The 24148-nt window shown below is 46.0% G+C and overlaps 1 protein-coding gene across 43 annotated transcripts in view; it reads left to right on the top strand.

Moving 5' to 3' along the window:
- The window catches only part of TRDN (triadin), a 1868677-nt gene that overhangs the window by 1326078 nt on the left and 518451 nt on the right, over window positions 1-24148 (top strand). For all 43 annotated transcript variants that reach the window (XM_069234794.1, XM_069234791.1, XM_069234779.1 and 40 more), the window contains one exon: window positions 20595-20642. In XM_069234794.1, the coding sequence (XP_069090895.1) occupies window positions 20595-20642 (48 nt within the window). The remainder of the gene's footprint in view (window positions 1-20594; window positions 20643-24148) is intronic.

Genomic DNA, 24148 nt, shown 5'->3' with positions numbered 1-24148 from the left:
GGACAGGTCCCCTTTGCATGTGAGTTACCACCTCCTTTAAAAAGTTGATAACTTTCAATGCCCGTTTACCATGGTTGAGATCCTGTTTCACCCCTTCCCCTTTTTGTGATTCTTAAGGAGTGACAAAACCCTTGTACAATAAAGAAAGGGGTTTAGTGAAAAGGGTTTGTGAAAGGGGTTTAGTATCCCTTTGAGTAACAAATGAGGTGAATTTTCAAATCACAGTTGGTAATCAAAAACTACTTGTGATGAAAACTCTAAGCTTTTTTACTTTTAAACACATTGGGGTCTATTTACAGACTGTGGGGGTCATTGTAACTTTGGCGGGCAGCGGAGGCCGCCTGCCAAAGTAACCCCGTCGAAAGACCGCACCGTGGTCAAAAGACCGTGGGGGTCATTTCAACTTTCCCGCTGGGCCGGCGGGCGACCGCCAAAAGGGCGTCCGCCGGCCCAGCGGGAAAGACCCTGCAACAATGAAGCCGGCTCCGAATGGAGCCGGCGGAGTTGCAGGGGTGCGACGGGTGCAGTAGCACAAGTCGCGATTTTCACTGTCTGCAAATCAGACTGTGAAAATCTTAATGGGGCCCTGTTAGGGGGCCCCTGCACTGCCCATGCCAGTGGGATGGGCAGTGCAGGGGTCCCCAGGGGCCCCACCACACCCGTTCCCGCCATCCTGGTTCTGGCGGTGTAAACTGCCAGAAACAGGCTGGCGGGAAGGGGGTCGGAATCCCCATGGCGGCGCTGCTTGAGGATTCCCTGGGCCAGGGGAAAACCGGCAGGAAACCGCCGGTTCCCTCTACCGCCACGGTCAGAATGGCCCTGGAAGCACCGCCAGCCTGTTGGCGGTGCTTCCATTGCCCTCCACCCTGGCGGTCATAGACCGCCAGGGTTGGAATGAGGGCCTGTGTGTTGTAATACATATAGTAGTGCTACCATACTACTGCTAGAATACTACATAATGCTGATCACAGACATACAAGTGTAAATCTCCACTTTTAACTCCCCTATGACTTCCTAAGGAGATGCTCACACATGTCAGTTTACTACTTAGTAGTATTTTTTTAGTAAAATAAAATAAACTTTTTTAACTTATCCCTTTACTTTACAATAGAAAGACTTGACAGTCGGGGTGTATATGGTAAAGTATATGGGAAATTAACAAAGTGTATTAAGATTTATGATAAATTAGTGAAATATTTTGCGGTTGAATATTAATGAAATTAACTTTATATATTTATTTAAACGTAAAATAACCTAAAAAATCCTACAACACTATTAACATAGTGTTTAAATAAATATTTAATTAAGTTGAATATATTTAATTAAAACATTTTTTTCAGAAGCTTAAATAAAAAATACATCTTCATCTAATGGTAAAAAGTAATTTTTATTAAGCAATAATACTTATTAAGAATGATGATCATAGTTAATCAAAAGTGATGTATTATTATTATATGTTAATAAAACATAATATTACAATAATTTATGAATTCAAAACATGTTAAAATATTTGAAATTAAATAACAAACATGTTTATTGTTATTTATTTTTTAACATTAAATTGTATTTATTTTCTTATTTATTGCATTTAAATTACAATTCCTTATGTTTTCAACTATTTTAAATAATGTTATGTAATTTCATTTAACATTATTTCCTCTAGGGTTTTATTTTAAGTCCCTACATCCATATTGTCTGTGGGAGGGTGTTGCAGTGTCAGTGGTTGGTCAAGTATTGTGCTATTTTTTTAGCAGTAGTAATTTATATGTGAGTCTACACTTTTGAGTAACTTTACACTTGGTTTTTGTGAAAAGGTAAAGTAAGTGTAAATTAACTTTGTGAATAGGTTGTAGATCATATATTCTCATCTGATCACAGCAAATAAGCAAAGGCTATTTTCAAATAAATGACAGAAAAATGGAAAAGAAAAATGACAAAATATTGAAAATAAAATTCATGTCATTTTTAATAACTAATGGTAGACTAAAAAGCTGCATATTTAGTAAAGTAACCAAGGCTACTCACATTCACAATCCTAATATGAACTCCTGGTGGCTTTTAGGCTGATTTAGAGTTTTGTCAACAGAATTTCCATCAATCAGAGTTGATCTACTAGCATACAGGTGGTGAGCATATTTACACATTTAGAGTTATGTGCTAGTGCAACAATTTTTTTTTGTTTCTGCCATGAAAGCAACCATATGGTGGCAAAACCTCCAATTGAAAATCCTTCACTACTAGTGGCGGACCCTGAATTTCCCACCATTCTTCAGGACAGAAGAGTTTATAAATTAGACCTTACAACCTGTCATCTGAGAAAAGCACATAGGCACTTTTTGGCAGTTAAAACTGAAAAATCTTGCTAAAGAGATCATTAAAACGCTAAATGAATTCATAAAGTCAGAAGCCTGCAGAACTCCAATTCCTGTTTCACAAGACTTATGTGACTCTCTGGTTAATTATTTTACCAAGAAGAGTAAGAAAATATATAATGATTGTGACCTATAAAGTGATTCTGGATTAACTGAGTCTGGGCATGGTTATAGTTCTCCAACTGTTTCTGCTCAATTAGTTAAGCTTGAACTAGTTAACCTATAGGAGGTTTAGTAACTAGTTATCCTAGAGGAGGTTCAAGAAATAATATGCAATACTAATACCATATATGCCCAGTCCAGTCAATGGCAGAAAAATGCAAATTGCACTTACCTGTATTATTCTTTTTTTTAGCAGGGTTGGAGATGCTGCTTTGAATTTGGAGGGGGGGCCTGGACGAAAAGGCCTCATTGGAGACTAACGGGAAAAGAAGGAAATGGGGTAGCTTGCATCCCATTTCACTTGATTCCCCCATCTGGTGGCAGATGGTCTCGCCCATCACAGTGGGCTCGGTAGGACAGTAAATCGTAATGAGCACTGCGGTACCCTTGCCAATACAGCACTGTGATGGCTGCATTTCCACAGCTGCCATCTAGGCAGTCGGCTGATGGCTAGCAGTGTTGGTGGGACTCCAGCAGTCTCTAGTTCAGCAAACCACCAACACCATTATAGGGTGGTTGGACTGCCAGCACGTCGGCGGTCGGACCACTGCAACCGTCATGGTGGCCCCCGGACCACCAAACTCTTAATTAGGCCTGAAGTCAGGATCACCAGAAGATGCTTGCCGAGCTCATATTTTTGCTTCCTTGACACCATTAATATCACCACATCTCACTGACTTTTGTAGTTTATTCCCTAGAGTGTTCCAAGGTATCACATATATGGAAATTGGCATGTGTTTCTCCTATCATAAAGAAACCTACAGCAGATCCCATACTTTTTGGCAGTTTCTGCCCAATCTCATTACTACAATTTCCTAGCATGGAGAAACTGGTTAATAATCAACTCACTCAATATTTAGTAAATAATCACATTCTGGACCCCGCACAATCAGGGTTCAGAGCAGCCCATAGTATGGAGACATCTCTCCTGGCTGTTCCGGACATGATTACAACCAGCTTGGATGAGGGCAGATCTGCTATCCTGATCTAGCTAGATCTAACAGCAGCATTTGATATGGTATCTCAATTCACAGATTGCATGGTACAGGAGAGCAAGAAAAGGCGATGGCCTGGCTGAGGGAATTTTGACAAATAGAACTTGTTGGACCTGGCCCTTTTACAGGGTCATTTCCTAGACTTTTTGCCTCCTTATTTTTCTGACCTTTGTTGGCTGACCTTTTGACTCTGAGCACTTTTTCACTGCTAACCAGTGCTAAAGTGCATGTGCTCTCTCTTACAAATTTGGTCTGATTGGATTATACCTGATTGGCATATTTCATTTACCTATAAGTCCCTTGTAAAGTGGTATCCCTATACACAGGGCCTGTAAATTAAATTCTACTAGTGGGCCTGCAGCGCTGCTTGCGCCACCCACTGAAGTAGCCTGTCAAACCTATCTAAGGCCTGCTAGTGCAGAGCCTGTGTGCGCAGGTTCTTGCCACAGGGTCCTGGCATCTAAATTTACTTGCCAGGCCCAGATCTCCCCTTTTACTACATGTAAGTCACCCCTAAGGTACGCCCTAGCTAGCCCTCTGGGCAGGGTACCATGTATGTAGAAGGCAGGACATATGCCATGTTGCATGGCCTGTCCTGGTAGTGACAAACAGCCTAACTTGGGCCCATATTTATACCTTTTTAGCGCCTCATTTGCGTCAAAAAGCGGCGCAAATGCAGCGCTAAAAAAGTATAAATATGGGCCTTGGTGTCTCACTGCTGTGAGTGCTGCCCTCTCATAGGATTGCATTGGAAATGCCCTGCCTTATGTGTAAGGGGGATTTATGAGAGGTAGCATAGGCATGTTTGGTATGGTTGTGATAGTGGTGAGAAATGCTGCTTACTGGTGTAGGTGTATTTTTTATTACTATCAAAGAAATGCCATTTCTAGAAAGTGCGCATTTTTCTGTGCTTATGACTTTGGTGTTTTGCAGCTTGTCTCCAATTAACGTCTGGGCAGACTGACAGTTGGGGCTTTGTGCGTACTTCTCAGACAGCCTGAACACAGGGAGGGTGGAGGTGACACAGAGGTGCATCTACATACTGTAAAGTCATCCAGGGCTGAGAGAAGGGAAAGGCAGGGCACACCTGCATTTGTAAAGACTGTGTCCTGGCCTCACACAATAGGGTTGTTAACCCCCCACTGATGTTTGTAGCCTGTGCTGAAAGGAGAGAGGGGGCACTCCCAGAACCAGTTGTAACTGGCTGGAACCTCCTCTCCCTACCATTGTGAAACACTATAAGAACTGACTATAAGTACAGGGGAATTTTCCCCACAATTTGAACACTCTTGTAACTTGAAACTGGAAACAGAGCGATGATGAATGGACTCACCAGGAAACCACCTTGAACTGTTGCTGCTGTGCTGACCTGTGACCTGCCTGGTCACTAGAAGGACTGTCACCATCTGCAACCCTTGTGTTGGCCTGTAGCTGGGCCCACCAGCCTGTGCTCCCTTGTCTCCTGGTTGCTCCCAGGGGCAGGGTGCTGTGCCCCTGACCCCTGTAAGGATCCCTGTAGGACTGGACTAAGCGCTGGAAAAAGAGCTCTCTTAGTACTGCAGACAAGGGATCACCGCCTCAGCCCGGGCTTTTAAGTTTGCCCCCCAGTGCCCTGAAAAGCACTTTCCTTCTGACCAAGGACACCGCCGCAGCCCGGGTCGCAAAAATCACTGTAGCGATTTAAAACGCGCTTTATTTTTGCCCCCCCGAATCACCGGCGCAATCCGGGTTATTGGACTATCATTAGCGCGAGGTTCGCGCTAAGCTAAGTGCCCCCGGGGCACGAAGATACCTCAATTGGAGCCGGCGCGCTCCTAGTGGCGCCCCCGGGGCGCGGTCCGCTCCTAGGAGCGCCCCCGGGGCACCAGCCGCCTCCTCTTTACCTGGAAGCGTCCCGGCGGCCGGGAGCAGCTTCCCAACACTCGCGCACCGTCTTGGGTGCATGCGAGTGCCTCCTCGGGCCCCTGGAGGGGTCCGAGTTCACCAGTTGCCTCCAGCTTCCAACGGAGACTCCCGGCGGCCTGGGAGCCGCTCCCAGTACTCGCGCACCACCTCGGGTGCAAGCGAGTATTTTCTCGGACCCCCAGAGGGGTCCGAGTGCCTCTAAACGCAGAAGCAGGACTCAGGGAAGGCGCAGGGAGCGCCCTCCTTTGCCGGTCGCTGCACTAGGAGGAGGACGCTCCTAGTTTTTGGCATCATTTGTTTTCCCTACTCTCCGTGGAATCGGGAAGGGAGACCTCGCCGGAGTTACCTTCCTGCCTTTACGCGGTAATTGTTACTGGGCCACGCCCGGCCCCCACCCCACGGACAGGGTGTGAGAAGGCCTCTGTGCCCGTTTCTAGGTGCCTTTTCCACCAGCAAGCAGGTACTCTTCAGAAAATCTAGGCTCTAGGAGCCTAATACAGACTTACAGATGTTTGCTATTTCTTACCTGTTTACTGGTTATACATATATGTGCTAATGTTCCTTTTCTAGGCATGTCTAGCTGATATGTATTTATATGACTTTTGGGATATTCTCTAATGTTCCTTTTAGGGGATTTTAGGAACTGTTCATGAAAAGTACATATACCTTTTACTATAATTCCTGACTACTGCTTATGTTGCAGAATCCTGAGTACTTACATGTTCTAATGTGACAACTGCATATTCCTGCAGAGTATTAGTAACTGGTGTAACATTCTGACAACTGCTAAGGTAGCAGGGTATTATTCACGTGTAATGTTGGTCTAATTATGTTTTGTGCAATACAGATTATTTTTACATAGCTCAGTGTTGTGTTTACTTTGTGGTGTATATTTTGCTTCACGTGTGTTGTGTGTTGTGCAAACGCTTTACACATCGCCTCCAGGTTAAGCCTGACTGCTCGTGCCAAGCTACCAAGGGGGTGAGCAGGGGTTATCTTGAACGTGTAACTCCCAAGCCCTGACTAGAGTGGGTAGGTTCTGCCAGGCTGAGGTGCATACCCTAGCCAACCAGAAATCCCATTTCTAACAGAACTCAAATTGTTTCCATTGCCCCTTTTTAAATCAAGAACTATTACCAATACTTGTGGCATTCCACAGGGTTCTGGGATGCAGCCCCACACTCTTTTCTATATCCATATATATATGTGTGTGTGTGTGGCTCCTCTGGCTAATATTGTGTAACCTTTTGGAATTGAGATTTTGTTATATGCGGATGACACTCAACTAATGATCTCGTTTCACCAAGATAGGGAGGTAAGTAAAGCCAGATTTTATAGCTGCATGCAGAAAATTGCCTCCTGGATGAAAAATAATTGTCTTCAGTTGAGTGGGGGAAAAGAGAAATCATTCTCTTTGAAATAGCCAAGGAATATTGGGCAGAAGGTTGGTGCCCTGGTGAGCTGGGCTCCCAGTCTGTTCCAAAAGAGGTGGTTAGAAATCTTTGATGTTTTACTAGATGATAAGCTTTTGATGGTCTAACAGGTTAAATAGACATGTGTAACCTGTTTTGGCATTGCTTGCTTGTTTTTCTCCCTATTAACTGCAGGAAAACTAATACACTCATAACTCAATGGCTAGATTTTAGCAATGCCCCCCTGACTGACATCAACAAACCACTTTTGCCCAGAGTGCAATCAATTAATCAATCAAACATTTGTAAAGCGCACTACTCACCCACTAGGGTCTCAAGGCGCTGGTGGGGGAGGGGGAAAACTGCTCGAATAATCAGGTCTTGAGGCGTTTTCTGAAGGTCAGGAGTTCCTTGGTCTGTCGAAGGTGGGCGGGGAGGGTGTTCCATGTCTTGGCGGCAAGGTGGGAGAAGGATCTGCCGCCGGCTGTAGTTCTATGGATGCGAGGAACGGCAACAAGGGCAAGGTTGGCGGAGCGGAGTTAGCGGGTGGGAGTGTGGAAGGTGAGTCGCTCGTTGAGATTGGCCAGGCCTGTGTTGTTAAGGGCTTTGTGAGCGTGGATGAGGAGTTTCAAGGTGATTCTCTTGGTGACAGGGAGCCAGTGCAGGTCTCTGAGGTGGGCTAAGATGTGGTCGCGGTGAGGGATGTTGAGGATGAGGCGTGCAGAGGCGTTCTGTATCGGTTGTAGTTTCTTCTGGAGCTTGGCTGTGGTCCCTGCGTAGAGCGCATTGCCGTAGTCCAGTCTGCTGCTGACGAGAGCGTGGGTGACTGTCCTTCTTGTTTCGGTGGGGATCCATCTGAAGATCTTGCAAAGCATGCAGAGGGTGCAGATGATTCAGAATATTGAGACTCACCTAGTATGGAATATTCCCTATGGCTTTCCATCAGACCCTTTGCTAAGATTACCACACTGGCTTTCCTTCAGGAAACTTGGCATTTTTAAACTTTGCTGTGCTTATCGAGCTCTGTATTTGGAAGATCCTATACATCTGTTTACAGCACAATGCAGAGCCGAGTGCTGGTGTATATCAATGATGAAGCCACACTGATTACCACCACAGATCTTGCCTCACACTGCCCAACATGTGCACTGAATTGAGGCCTGGACATCCTATTCTCCCTAGCAGACCTTACATGAGTGAGTGTTCTCGGGCGGGGTGCACTCTGAACTCTTTCCCTTCTTCCCATTAAGGACTGTGACATTTACTGGCTAAGTTCTATCTCCTCTTCTCCTCTCTGATGGTGTCTCACACCACCCGACTCGTTCTGTGAATACCTGAGGCAGCCACAATAGGGGTCCCTCCCTATTCTCAGTGAACAACTGCAAGGTGAGGCCCCTCCAAAACCTTGCTAAGATGGCCAGATGCTGGCACTGTGATCTCAAGGCCATATTACCAAGAAGACACCAAGTGCTGTAGCTGCACTGCTGCTCCCTGTAATCCTCACTGAACCTGTGCACATGGTCATTTGGAATGCCGAAACATGGTGATAGGGAGAGTGATTCCACCGCACCAAACCCAGTAGCACAAGGGTGCTGGACCGCATCCTCCTTCCCCTTCCTCCAAGACTGCTGAGACGTGAGTGCTGTGAGATACCTTGGATAGCGCTGAAGTCCCTGCGTGCAGTACCTCAGGACCAATGACCCCAAGAAGTCACCTCACTGTCTTGACCAAAGACACAGCAAACTGCCAGCATGGTCCGCCAAAGCAGGACAAAATGACTATGGTGGTACCCCGTGCTTAGGGAGGCAGTCTGTATGAGTCACTAGGGAACACACTGGTGGAGCACAAGGTCCTCATCACAGTGCTGGACATCAAAACTACCCTGGAACCCAAGATCGACACCGTTCGGATTGACATGGGCCTCTTGAGTGGGGGTCACAAGAATCTTAAAGAAGGAGTGGAGTACATAGAATCTGCTTTGGCAACCCTTGGCCATTCGGTGCACACATCAAAGCCCTATAGGATGAGGTAGCATTTCTCTAAGATGTGCAGATGATCAGGAGGTCTGATCCCATCTGAAAAACTACTAATTGATGGGCCTACCAAAACAAGTAGAGGGCCTCAGTATGGAACTCTACCTTGCAGAATGGTTCTTGACTACCATCTTGCAAGGCAAACACCCCCCTTTCTTCTCTGTCAAGCGTGCCCATAGGGTACCAGGCAACCGCTGCCTTGAGGGGCCCCTCCACACCCAGTAGCCACCCACCAATTAAACTACAGAGACCACATCTTGCAGATCACCTGTGCCAGCGGCCCATGGATGATGGAGAAATCACAAGTTAATATCTTCCCTGTCTACACCCTGGAGCACCATAGGGGGCAGCAATTGGCGAAAATACTTCCACCGGTGTACTGGTCGAGGGCTGCATGTCTCATACTTGAAGGTATTGTCTCAGACCTATTGCCACCACCCCAATTACATATATCAACAGTAATTGACTAATTTTTAAAATTGTTCTCTACAGCATCAAGGTGCTGTTGGCCAGCCACCCATTAGTGTACCAGCTCAGGAGGGGGGTGTTGTATGCCAATCATGAGTTCATATTTAATTATGTTATATTTTGTTTTACCTCTTTTCATTTTCTTATTAACAGGTTGCACTGTTTATTTGAGTGTGAGGTCGATGGGACACGGAGGTGGGTGGGACAATGTGGGCTGGAGACTTGCGGGAGAGCGCTAGAGCTGATGCACTGTCTCTTTCATTACATATTCAATTACTGCACATGGTGGTAGTTCTGTGCCACAATATCTGCTATGCACCTGGAATGTCGGGGGGCTAACAGGATATGTGAAATGCTACCATGTGCATCAATATTTATGCAGGTGCAAAATTGAGGATGCACTATTCCAAGAGACCCAACTTACTGCCCCATACTTGAAAATACATGCAGATGATGGTTGGGCATACTGGTGTGCTAGAGGCACCCTTATAAAGGTAGCTCTGGTCCTAGACAGAGTCTTAGATGGTCCCCCTGTAATGCTAGTCCCTTTATATTTTCCCAACACTAATCAGGCCCTCTTCCTGCAATCCCTCACTCCTGCACTGATACATAATGTGTTGGCGTGCTGTTATTTGTAAGTTGAATATAACTGTGTCCCTGATCTAGACCACGATTGCTCACACCCCCCGTACCTGGTGCAGAAACTGAAGTGCTCACTCATCATCTGAAACACTGGACTTCCTCAATACAGATGCTCGATGCCCTGCACAGCCTACAACCCACAACACACAAATACTCCTAATATTCTAGGCTACATGATTTACACACCAGCATTGATCTTTTTTACTTCAGCCCAGAAGGGCTAGTGAAGGTCACCCACACCCAATACCTGGGATGCACTTCCTCTGACCATTGCACACTACAGCTCCAACTTTCACAGGGATAGGGGGACTCTCGTATGCCCACATGGAGGCTCCATACTGAGGCCCTATTCAACGGGGCCTTCTGCACTACCATATCAGAAAACATTACCACATATTTCAACAAAAATAAAGGCATGGCTTCTGATGCCTGTTTGGAATGGGAGGCATTTTAAAGTAGTCATCTGTGGTCATGCCATAAAGATGGTCTATGGCACCAATCTGGTTCTGAGCAGGGACCTTCATGCCCTAGAAATTGATATTCAGAGATACGAACTGCTGCTACTAGAAGACTGGACAGTGGCCGCTCCCCTGGTGCGGGCAAGGCTTGCTCATAAGACAACCCTAAACCAACTGTTTAAACAAGATTATAACAACTATCATACTAGAAAGCGTTGTTGAGGGTGACAAGGCCGGGAGCTGTTGACTTGGCTCCTCTGTTCTGACTCCCCCGCACACTTATCACCTCTATTCGCGTGAAACCTGTGTAATACATAACACAAAAGGCACGATCAATGGTGCTTTCTGCTCTTATTACACTTAATTATATGCAGGTCCGAGAACGGCAGATGTAGCCCTAATTGGATCGTTCCTAGATACCATGGGGCATATTTATACTCCGTTTGCGCCGAATTTGCGTTGTTTTTTTCGACGCAAATTCGACGCAAAACTAACTCCATATTTATACTTTGGCGTTAGACGCGTCTAGCGCCAAAGTTCATGGAGTTAGCGTCATTTTTTTGCATGAACACCTTCCTTGCGTTAATGATATGCAAGGTAGGCGTTCCCGTCTTAAAAAATGACTCTCAGGCATGTGCGTGGTATTTATACTCCCGGGCAAAAATCACGCCCGGGAGTGGGCGGGGCAAAAAACCCCGCATTTGTGCCTCTTTTTAACGCCTGGGTCAGGGCAGGCGTTAAGGGACCTGTGGGCTCAGAATGAGGCCAGAGGTGCCCTCCCCTGCCCCCAGGGACACCCCCTGCCACCCTTGCCCACCCCAGGAGGACACCCAAGGATGGAGGGACCCATCCCAGGGAAGAAAAGGTAAGTTGTGGTAAGTATTTTTTTTAAAAAAAAATTGTGGCATAGGGGGGCCTGATTTGTGCCCCCCTACATGCCACTATGCCCAATGACCATGCCCAGGGGACAGAAGTCCCCTGGGCATGGCCATTGGGCAAGGGGGCATGACTCCTGTCTTTGCTAAGACAGCAGTCATGTTAATGGCGTCTGGGCGCCCAAAAAAAATGGCGCAAATCGGGTTAAGACGATTTTTTTGCCTCAGCATGACTTGCCCCATTTTGGGACGCCCGAACGCCATTTTTCCCTACGCCGGCGCTGCCTGGTGTACGTCGTTTTTTTTCACGCACACCTGGCAGTGCCGGTCGGCTAACGCCGGCTAACGCCATTCAATAAATACGGCGCCCGCATGGCGCTTCACAATGGCGTTAGCCGGCGCTAATTTTTTTGGCGCAAAACTGCGTTAGCGCAGTTTTGCGTCAAAAAGTATAAATATGCCCCTATATGTCTGCCACGCCTGCAGGTGGCTCAACTGGTGGACCTTGAGGCTACCCTATATGACAATGAAATTAGAGACACGATAAAACAGATGGTGCGTGGCAAGACTGTTGGGGCAGACGGTTGGCCAATCGGATTGTATGCCTTTTTTCAATCTTCATTGACCCCTCACTAATAGAAAGCATTTAATTCCACCTACACAGCGGGTATACTCCCTGCTTCCCTCAGGGAGGGGCTATTGGTCAAGTTGGTCCTCTTTTTGTTTTCACTGTTGTACCTTTGTCACATGGCACCTTTGGGACTCCTCACGAGTGTCTGGGGTAACAACTTAGGATATTGTGTACACGTCACTGTTGATGACAAAGAAATTCTTTGACGATTGTTACTTTCTCCTATATTTTTTTAGGTTTCTGATTTCCCTATTATGGGTTCCTAATTGCCTATAGGATTAGGTACGTGTTAAGGGTTCTGACGAATCGCATAAGATCATTTATTGACTAAAACCAGCGAGAAACATGTTGACCTATTATATAGAGTAACACAGGGGATCCTGTGTTTACCTTTACCTTTACTATTCTCTATTGTGAGATTTAGTGCCTGTATTACATTTTTGTCATTTGGGGAGCGTAGACATTATTTTACCATATCCTAATTTGTCGTTTTTAATCATGTCGGAGGTATTAGTATCAGAATAAAGAGCATTTTTTACCTCTAGCCATTTTTAACTACCCTTATACCAATCCTTAAATTACTTTTTGACCGGTTGTGCATTATTCTCAAAAGATCTCCGGCAAAGAGCCCCCTCCTGGGGCCCATCAGGCATTGCAGCGCCGGCCTGACGAGGAGCATAGCTCTATGATGAAGCATGTCACCGGAAGGTGAGTGAGAGCTCTTGCTTCGAATATATTGATTTCCACTCAATGCAGAACCATTAGTCTGAAAGAAACCCTCTTGTGTTTTGGAACTGCGTGTATATCATTTTGATTTGTTGATTATTGGGAGCCATACACACGGGACCAGGAGTCTTTCCTCCGAATCTCCCACTTATGCCGCTCCCTGGTGTTGTTGTTTGATGAGGGTCTATTGGTACCCTGCCCAAGCCTGACAGGGATCGCTTACTGATGGGCTCCTACCCTCCTCTCTCCTTGTTAAATCCTAATTACAAGATACTTGTTAAGGTGCTGGCCAACCAATTGATCCCTATTGCACAACAGGTAATGCACCCAGATCAGAACATGTTTATACCCGGCAGGAACACTTTCCTGAACCTCATTCACCTGTTCACGATAATTGATTGAACATGATCTGTGGACGTGAACCTCTGGGTCACAATGCCGGACAGTGAAAAGGCATTCAAATACCGTGGGCTGGATATATTCGAAGGAAGTCCTCAAGAGAAGGGGCATTGGCTTATGTTTTCTCAGATGGATAGACATCTTATACACTATGCCACTAGCCTTGGTCAAACAGGAAGTGTTCTATCTGACACATTTAATATAGAAATTGGCACCTGCCAGGGATGCCCTGTATCCCCCACAATATTTGCACTGGCCATGAAGCCAATAGCATGTGCACTTCAGGCATGAGCAGCAGACTGGGGACTCAGAGCTGATGACCATTGGCACATAGCTTCCCTATATGCTGATGACGCCCTGGGGTGCCATTGAGATGATACCATAGTGCCTCCCGGCTCAATGGAGCTACTAAAACAGTTTGGGAAGGAGCCGGCTTATGGGTGAATTGGGGTGGATCTCATTTGTTCCACCTTACAGCCCTAACGGAAAAACAGCAGAATGCGTTCCAGCAGAACCCTCTCCCCTGAACATGTGATTCCTTGAAATACCTGGGCATACAAGTTCATCACTCTGATAAAGACCTAACCGATGGTAACATGGGCAAAGCCCTTGATAGGGTGAGGTTATCACTCCCATTTTGTACAGGCCTGCCGCACTCTCCAGTGGGCAGGGTTGCTATTTCCAAAATGTTGATACTCCCTGTGTATTATACTTTTTATCCCCTTATTGCTCCCTTCTGACCATATTGATATGGGGCAAGGGTAGATGGCGGGTGGTGCTCTCCAGGCTGCCTGGAGTTGGGAGGACTGGGTGCCTATAACAACGAACACTAATACACTGATGCTCAGCTCCAGTGGCCCATGCGTTGGATAGCAGGCATGAACTTGTCGGAACTGGGACATTGGTTTGGTAGGGCAACATCTACCTTGGTGCTACGATGGCTGCTTGGTTCTGAAACACAGGTAATGAGAGGCGGCAATGTCCCCATGCGGGTGGCAATAGTGTGCTGGAAGACATATATTATCCAGATGTGAGCATGTCCCTGACATGCTCCTGAGCTTTCCCTCTGGACTTTACCAGGATATATCGAATTGCAATTGCCCATGACTCAGCCCTTTGGCCTGAGGCAGGACTAACAGTGTGGGGTGATCTTTTCATGGATAAGATTCTTGCTAGATTGAAGTGCACACAATTCAATCATCTACACCACACCTACCATGCCCCAGAGTACCTGGTGCGCATGTACCCTGGCACCTCAGAAACATGCCCTCACTGCCAGACTAGCAGGCATACATGGTATGGAGCTGCGCCCAACTCGACTCCGACTAAGGGGAGATGATGGGGTTCCTCTCTGGTGCCCTGGGCTCTCAGGTCCAATGGGTAGGGATCCATTGCTTACTGGGAGCTACTACCTACATCACCGCACACCACCCATCAACAAACATATATATTTGGGCCTGGTTATGGCAAAGCAGAGAATAGCCATGTGATGGAAGTCCCCCCCCCACCACCCACCCTCCCTGCGGTTCTCTGATCTTTGCTCAGGAATCTAGTTGGAGCAGCCGGCACTGCACACAGTCGGATCAAGGGGCCTGGCACTGACAGACTACCTGACTGGCAACATTACATGGAGCAAGTGGAAGCCAAATCGGACTGCAGACCACCTTGATAGATGTCACAGCACCCACAGGCCCAGAATGTCTGCACCAGGAGCACACTCGCACCTCCACAAAGATGCAGACTGACATCCTCATGGAAAGGAGGGATAACACATGGCCCCCATGGCCACCCTGACACAGATCCACACTGAAATTAGCCTTCTTTGCACAGGGCTGGCTGTCCTGTGTTATGCCCTCCTCCTCCACTTCCCCTTGTTCTCCATTTTCAGCCAGACATAGGGCTGTATGCCGATGACCACACACCAGAGTTTAGTTTACTCTGTACTTATTAAGGCAATAGCATATTGAGGGTAGATTTACGCCTTTGTTAAACTCCTAATATTTCTTATATTACACATCCTCATCGATTGCAATGGCCCTCATGTTAATATCTGTGCAGACTATACACTGATATGCTTTACTATGTAACTGTAATCCTAATTAAGATATCATAAATAAATGAAGACATATTAAAAAAATGTTTTAAGATTTCCTTAAGTGAATTTACCTTTTTTTCCATCTTCAGTGTTAGCTTGGGCACCGGGATACTCTTTTGTGAGTGAGTTGTAGCATTGCATAACTCCATTAACATAATAAAAAGCTGGGGAAGGTGAGGAGGCTCTGCCAATGCATTTTGTAAAAATTATCTACACATTCACAGGGCCTAGCTCTAACCAATTACCCCTCCACCTTTAACCTATTTGCAAGTCTTTAGTAGACTGCCACCTTGAAGGGTTCTGTCTTCTGAACTGATTGATAAAACATTTTCTTCATTTCATAACATTGCTACATAATTATATTTTTATCACTTCGATTATAATGCTCCTTCCTACATTAGTTCTTCCCAACACTCATTTTAGTTACACTGAGCCTTGTTAAAAACACTTTATAAATCACTTTTTAATACTCTAAGACAGCTTAACACCTTTGTCAGAGCTCATGGCTTAATGATCTAAAGAAATATCCAAACCCTACCTTTGTCATCACCCTTCTACTACTAAGGGCTATGCATGCTTTTGTAGGCCCTCTGCAGATTTTATAGGCCCAAGCAATGTCAGCTACACGCTTAGGGGCTTATTTATAGGCCCCTAGCAACACCTTGCGCCACATTAACATGATTTCTTTTTTATGTTAATGTGGCTCAGCGAGGCCAAAATCCCCACGCCATATTTACAGAGTGGCGCAATGCATGTAATGGCGCTACATTATGCCTGCACCAGGCATAATTTATGCAAAGGCAGCATTCCCCTGTTAGGGGAGCCGGTAAAATGGCATAAGGAAATATATGAGATTTCCTTATCCATTTTTAACCGTACTTTTAAGGCCTGCTCAAGAGCAGGCGTTAAAAGGGGGCATCCATTCTTTAGAATGGGCCCCTCTGTACTCTCAGGAGTAGCGCCAATATTTTGGCACTACTCCTGCAGAGTACATCAATAGCGTCATAGAAAATGACATTATTGCCTCCTACCCTGCGCCATGGTGCACCGCATTTTAAATACGGTTCACACATGGTGGCGGTAGGGGGGTGCCAAGGGGCGCAGGGAAAGTGACGCTGTACTTGGTGCAGCACCACTTTCCATAAATGTGCCCCTTAGTTCCAGTGCAGTGGGGTTGTAATGCCATAACAACATCTCACTCACTACGAGTTGAATATTCTAAATTTGACAAAGAAAAACAAAAAGACAAACATTGAAAAGCTGGAGCAGAAGGTCTAGCTGAGTCATTATTGGCCCTCTCCTATTTTATTCTGTAATCTCTGTCATTTTATGTAAAATGCTTCAATGCCTTTCAGCCAGTGGCGCTATAGCAAATAATTTCAGATAGACACAGTGGAGCTCAAAGTTTATTCCATTTAAACTACTGTAGAAACGTGTCTGGTCATTCCAGGGAACCCACAATGTAGCCCTAACATACCCAATAGAACAAACAGTAGAACAGCTTCATATTGAGTGCACAGTTGTAAATTGAATAGCCATCTCATTCAAATCATGGATAACTTGAAAATTTAGTAATTTTGGTAACGTTTCTCAAAATCCTCACTCACAAGTGGCCAATCATGATACATGGATACATTTCAAGCAACAAAATAAGGCCAACAAGCAAGAAGTAAATTCAAATAAACATCATAATTCAACTCATAATTCCTTAATTTAGCTACTCTTGTCTGCAATGAAGCCCTCAATATTCCAATGTTCTAATTCCATTTCACAAATCTTTATAATCAGAACTAGTTAGCACTCATCTGGCCTGATTACAAATCACTGAATGGCTAGAAATAACATTTGTGGATGATATCTCCTCACATTAGTGTTCTTCACTACATTTTCCTTCTACCCTTTCTGATATGCGGTCAGTACTAAAGTTCTTATTATATGCACCACACTCCATATCTTCCACCTACTCCTCTAATGATTGGGACGTTGCTGAGATTTAGTAATCTAAGGTACATAGCACCTTAGCATCATCATATAGTTCTAACATGCAGCATTCTGCTTACCTAATGTAACTAGTAACATTTCACAAGTCTTGGTTAAAATCAGCATTTCAACTTCAGGAGCCTTGGCTTCCACGCTGTTCTATTGTCATTGATGTATGTATGTGAAAGCAGAGTCTAGCTGGGAAGGTTTATCTCTGTGGTCACCCTGCTAGAGCAGCAACATCTGCGGCTTGCAATGATCTGACAGACCTATCCACCGTTCTTCATTTGGTAGCTGTTTCCTTCAGCTTTCATCATCTCCGTAGTAAGCAGAACCAAATCAGCATGTTATCACAAGGATCGCCAGTGCTTGTGTTAGTCGACTGGATCTCAACATGTGACAAGCAGGGGCTCTATATTGGGCCCCACCCTCCTCAGCCCCTCATCCTTTAGGATTTAGGGCTACCACACACCCCAGCCATTGTTCATCAGGGTCAGACACCAGAGGAGAGCCTTGCACCGTGCAAAGTTCACAAAAGTCTTAACACCTCATCCTAAGAATTTGTGTATCGATCCTTTGCTAAATGGGGATAATATCCCACCTGTGTGGGTTTTAGTCAGCAATGATGTGCCTCCATGAGGGTGGTACACATGTGCATACTCCATGGGAGTGGTACTCTTGTATAGGAGACCCTGATTCATTTTGATTGTAAAAAGCAAGCCATGCTCCCTGGAACAATCATCAATGGCGAAAGCTCACTGGCAGGTTTATGGTACCCCAGATAACATCATTCACAGTTTTCAAGTTTACAATTGGTGCCAGTATCTTCAGTGTCAGTCGGGCCCCTTGAATGCTTCTCCTTACAGATTGGGCTAGTTCTGCAAGAAATGCAATGTCTCGTACACACATGCACCCATGTGTAGACCTAAAGCAGTATACACAATGCCCTTGATTTATGAGCTCCATCCTCTTGCACAACATCCCAGCGCCTACCTCATTTGAACTACGGTTAGCTGTGTGACTCAATGATTTTCCTCGAAACAGTCAGCATTATACATCTTCTCAAGAAAAAGCGAGGACTCAAATCTTTGCAGTCCAGAGGGTGCTGAGGAGTGTTGGACAGAGGCATTACTTTGTGCAGGAGGCAGAGGGTATATATGGTGATGGCTTTAAAATCCCCAGAGAGTGTATGAAAGTAATTTGCAGTTTTGGAGAATGTGAACTTCCAATCTATGTTCCACCGAGTAATCTAAAGTGACAGAACTGGGTCCCACAGGTGGTCATGTGGAAGAAGCTGTCAGGCAATCCCATGGTGCAATCCAAAATATGCCCAGGGAAGAAGGGATGGTGCAGGAAGGTCAACGGCTCAGGGAGAATCGAGTAATACATTTGTAGCATAGGAGAGTCACAAATCACATGATTGATGAAATAAGAGCTAGGAAGGGTCTGCCACGCAGAACCTAGGGAAAGGGGGAGGGGGTACAACACTAATTCTGATAAATATGAGGGAAAGGATTCAAAGCAGGGGACAAGAGTATGCAAGTATTGTACTGGTATGCCTAAATAGACAATTATTAACAAAACTAGTTTGAACCCTGCATTCCTTTTCATGAGACATATTTTATATAAGCGAGAGACACCCCTTTATTGTAAAGGCTCCATATACTAAACTCCCTTGTAAAGTACATGACCACAACATGCTGCAAAATGAAATTTACCGACTCTACATCTCCACCTTCTTTAGCACTTACTTCACCACACCCTTACTTAACACTTGAGGAGAAAGAATCCCGCTTCAGCATCACAGAATGGTTGGTGAAAAACAGCACACATCACAAACCAAACTGCTTTGACTCTACAACTGAATGGTGGATGGCTTGACATTAACAGAAAGAAAGGTTGAGTTGACCTTGCCTGGGTGTGAACACGTGCCTGCACGCATGCAGAGATTTGTCTTGGGCTCCAATCTATGTGGGATTTCCAAAAGATCAAGGAAAGCGCAATTCTAATATGAATTCTAAGGCAGAACTGAGGGATAAGCAGGATAGCATGTGTCAGGCATCAACATATCTGTTCCAAGAATGGTGTGGTACATTGTTTATTAGAGTGTACAGCTTTTGTAAAGCTTCTTTAACAGAGTTCTAACAGTTCACCAGCCCTGACCAGGCCAGTCCATTTTCTCTGTTCTCCTCTTCGAAACAGAAACAGTCAGAGTCGGTCAAGCCAGTGCAAATTGACTAATAGTTTCACTTTGTTTGGATAAGAGTGCTATCATTTCATTGTATTCATGCATATGAAATCATGCTCATTCACCCCATAGCAAGCATTATTTGTTGGAACATTTGCAGTTCTAGCAACTCTAGGGAAGAACATGATGGACATGGATGCTTTGTGCTCTTTCCACCTTTATTCTTAGGCAACACACACATATTTGTGAGTCACAAGAGTGCCCACAATAATTACTAATTTTTCAAACACCTATGATGTTTACACCAACCTAGATATCCCAAAAATTCTATAACGCCCGGGAAGCATTATTTTGGCATAGTCATTGTGAGATACTTCAATCCTTGAATTGATTTCCAACAGCATGTTAAAACGTGATATTGTGAATCCTAAAACATGCGCTAAATAGCTACCAAGTGTCTAAAAGTGATGTAACATTCAGCCAGTCCTGACAGTCTAAAGCACTTTATATTATGGGACTTGTACTGCCACTTTCTCAGGGACGAACTGGTCATCAACGTTATTGGGCTAATGCTGCCTTGGTAGGCAGGCTTGAATAAAAGCTCTCCACTGGACGTTCACCTGCTGTTATTGGGTTGCTTCCTCATCAGATCCCTCTAAATAGCATCAGTAAAGGTAAATATGTTTCTAAAGACGCATTGTGTTTTGACGCCTCGTCAGGGGTTTTAAGCGCTATATAAATGCAATTACAATTATACTTGATGTGCTGCCGGTTTTACAATCCAACGCCCACTGACAGGATCTTCTCTACAGCCCATATTCACATTGTACAGGTCTGCACAAGCCACCTTGCTTGACCAGCTATTCGAAGCTTCCCTCTCTGCACATGACTTTTCCCATCTATATTGCTTACTATGGTGCCTTCAAACCGTCTCGTACTGAAGGGGATAAGATGAGCGGTCTTGTATATAAGCAGTTGAAGAGCATGGCATCTGTTCTGAGGCTGTTTGTAGGTAATTGATGTTCACAAAGTTGGGCCTTAGTGAAAATGATCTTATCCAAAGGCGTGACTACTCTGGTTTACTTGTGATAAAGTGTCACTCAAAATGCACTGAAATGTTACGCATACACATACTGGAAACTTGGAAATGAAACAGTGTACCTTATAATTGCTGCTAGTGCGTTCAATCAGCATAATCGGTTTGTGTGTTTCTTTTTGACTGACCATATTTTTTATTTTATTTTCAATTACAGAACAAGATGTGGCAAAACAGAAAAAACATGTCCCTCAATCTAAAACAGGTATTAGTTCCAAACGTGCAATGGTAAAGTTGACGGGGTTTCACCTTATTTATAAATCTTGTAAGCGAGGTGGGTGAATGACCAAGGCACGTGAAATATTTCTTGACTTTACCGGTATAATACTTAAATGTGAATCAGAATTTTGAAGCTATATTATTATTACATCTAGTTAAAAATAAAAGTGCTCTGATATTAGTTATAATTAATAGTTATTATCATTATCTAATGTACTTTTCTATTCAATATAATTAAGGATTACCTCTATTGCATAAATTGGCAATCATATAGTGCAAACCGAGCACTGAAGCAACATGGCGCTGTGTTTTATGGGTGATGTTTTTGAGAGGTGATGGGGAGATCGTATGTATCAAAGGCGTTATTAAAAATGTCCAGTGCAGGACACTGTTAATTGCACACCCACAAAGTTAATAATTCTGGGTGTCCCGTTACCCCCAAGGGTGCAGAAATAATAGGGTTTCTAAACTGAACCCTGAAAGTCCCCTGAGTAATGAAGAATTATGTGGCAATTTGTAATTTTTAATCTGATTCCCTCAGTAATTCCTCCTTCTCTCCTGCAGTTTTCCTCAGTGATTTTGGCTGCTTGAAGCAGCTTAAATCTCAAGGAGAAACATGAGTCATCCATAATGACTTTGTAGGCCTCATATTTGAGATGTTATTGCGAACAAGTTTACCAGCCCCTCCAGAAATCCCATGTCTTTCATAATGTCTGTCATAATGTGGGCTGAAGTAGGGCAAACAGTTGCATTACAATTCAAAGGCCCTCATTACAACCCTGGCAGTTGGTGTTAAAGTGGCGGTAATACCATCAACAGGCTGGCAGTAATTACTGCCAAATTATGACCATGGCGGATAGATCTCAGATAGACAGACACTTTACCACACCAACCGACAGGGCGGAAACAACAGGCACCACAGAAGTAGCCGCCTACACCCAGGCGGAAGTCAATGTTCCGCCCACCATATTATGACCCTGGAAACCGCCACCTTTTCTGGAACAGTACCAATGACATCAAAAGCCTGGCGGAAACTGAGCTCAGAAGGGAAAGGACTCACCATTGGAAACACAGGGAACAACCAACCCGCCATGGACCCCGAGCTGCATGTCTTCCCCATGCTCTTCTATGTGCTGTTCCACCACGAACACCAGCGAAGACGACGACGGTGAGCACACCCGCCTAGCACAAAAGGGAAAGGAGGAAAAAGAGAGTGACACAAACACGCACAACACACACCCGACATATACACACCATACACACAACCAGATGTACAGGAAAACGAGTTATTCCCCCTAAATTGGCTGAATAATGCAAGGACAAAATTAATTTACTAAAGTGAGTGTAATAATATCAACACAGTATAAAAATAACTTTGTTACAGATATTTACAATTGTACAGTTCAAGGGACACTGCCCAGTCCTCAGTTTGCGTGGCCCACATGGCCACAAGCCAAAGTCCAGGGCCCCACTTGTCACCTGCATCAACACGGAGAGAACACTGCATGGCCATCAGTTGAGAAATAGGTAGGCACCGCAGGGGGACGGGGGATGGGGGGGCACCTCAGCCGGGAGATGGAAAAAGACCACTGGTTCTAGAGGGGGCAACATGCCCTGTGCTTGGTCCTGGGAAGTGCAAGGCCACAGTCTCTCGGGGGGTCTCGACCACATTCTCTGGAGGGGGCAACATGGGCTGTGCTTGGTCCTGGGGAGTGCAAGGCCACAGTCTCTCTCAAGTGGGTGACTTGCCCACATGCTCTGGAGGGGGCAACATGCCCTGTGCCTTGTCCTGGGGAGTGCAAGGCCACAGTTTCTCACGTGGGTGACTTGCCCACATGCTCGTGGGGGGGGGAAATATGCCCTCTCCTTGGTCCTGGGGAGTGCAAGGCCACAGTCTCTCAAGTGGGTGACTTGCCCACTGGTTCTGGAAGGGGCATTGTGCCCTGTGCTCTTGATCCTGGGGAGGCTGGGGTTGGTGGGTGACTTACCCACTGGTTCTGGAGGGGGCCTCATGCCCTGTGCTCTTGATCCTGGGGAGTGCAAGGTCACAGTGTCTCAGGTGGGTGTCATAACCACTGGATTAGCAGTGGGCAGGCCACACTGCAGCCCATGGAGGCAGAACTACATACCATCCACCGGCGGTGACAGCTTCTAAGTGGTGGTAGTGGTGGTGCTGCAGCTGCTGGTGGGGGAAGCTCCAACCAATCCCCTGCAGCCTCGGATGGCTGCCCACTGGTGGTGGTGGTGCTGCTGCTGGTGGAGTGAAGCTCCAGCCCATCCTCTGCAGCCTCAGATGGCTGCCCACTGGTGGTGGTGATGCTGGTAGTGGATGAGGATGTAATGCATGCAGGTGTGAGTGTAGACGGAACTGGGAGGGAGGTGGAGGAGGAGGAGGAGGGGGAGACAGAGGAAATTGTGGATGTTGGTACGTCTGCATCTGGATGATGTTTGTGTGAGTGCCTGTGGGATGATGTGTGGTGCTTGTGTTTGCCTGGGCCACTCTTGTGTATTTTCTTGTGTTCATGCTCATCTGCCTGTGTGCTTGGTATGGGTTGGGGTTGAGGGGAATGGGATTGGAAAGAGGAAGTTGGAGGGGGAGAGTGGAAACAGGGACAATGGCTGCCATCAGAGAGGAGGCCAGAGACTGGATTGATCTCTGTTGGGCTGCCAAGCCAGTGTGAATGTCCTCCAGGAATGCATTAGTTTGTTGCATCTGGGCTGCCAGCCCCTGGATGGCATTCACAATGGTTGACTGCCCTACAGAGATGGATCTCAGGAGGTCAATAGCCTTCTCACTCAGGGTAGCAGGGCTAACTGGGGCAGTGCCTGAAGTGCCTGGGGTGAAGGAAATGCCCACCCTCCTGGGTGAGCGGGCACGGGCAACTCGATGAGGGGCTGCTGGGAGGGTGGGGCTTGTATGGGGGGTGGCGGCTGTACCTTTAGCTGGGGTGTTCACAGAGGTGTCCGCCACCACCAGGGAGTTTCCATCGGAGGAGGTATCTGTGTCTGAACTGTCCTCTCCAGTCTCCGCCGTGGTGCTCCCCTCGCCCTCCATCCCACTGGTGCCTTCTGCGTCGACAGACTCCGCCTCCTCGGTCCTGTGGATGCAGCTCCCTCCGTTGCTGGTGCCTCTGCTCCTCCACCAGATGATGCTAATGCACATAAGGACAGGATGACAAAACAAAAAAGGGGGGGAGAGAAAAAGGATGCACTTGGTCAATGGCTGCATCAACACCACCATTGACGTACACAGCACACTCACACACACAGTACAGACCTATGCACTATGCATTGCACTACCAGTAATATTGCTAGCCACCAAGGCATGGGGAGGCGCACACACAGGCAAATCCAACACACCTGCGACCCACGCAGCCTTGACCAGTTGTGAAGCTAACAAGCTAGGTAGCAGGATTATCCCTTTTGGACCCTTCCCACCAGGGGACCTATGCTGCAAAGTCAGGCCTGGCCTAGAGGAACCCACTGACACAC

This window comes from Pleurodeles waltl, chromosome 5 (assembly GCF_031143425.1).
Source record: "Pleurodeles waltl isolate 20211129_DDA chromosome 5, aPleWal1.hap1.20221129, whole genome shotgun sequence".
NCBI lineage: Eukaryota > Metazoa > Chordata > Amphibia > Caudata > Salamandridae > Pleurodeles > Pleurodeles waltl.
The sequence above is the reverse complement of the archived record's forward strand: the minus strand, read 5'-3'. Positions and strand labels throughout refer to the sequence as shown.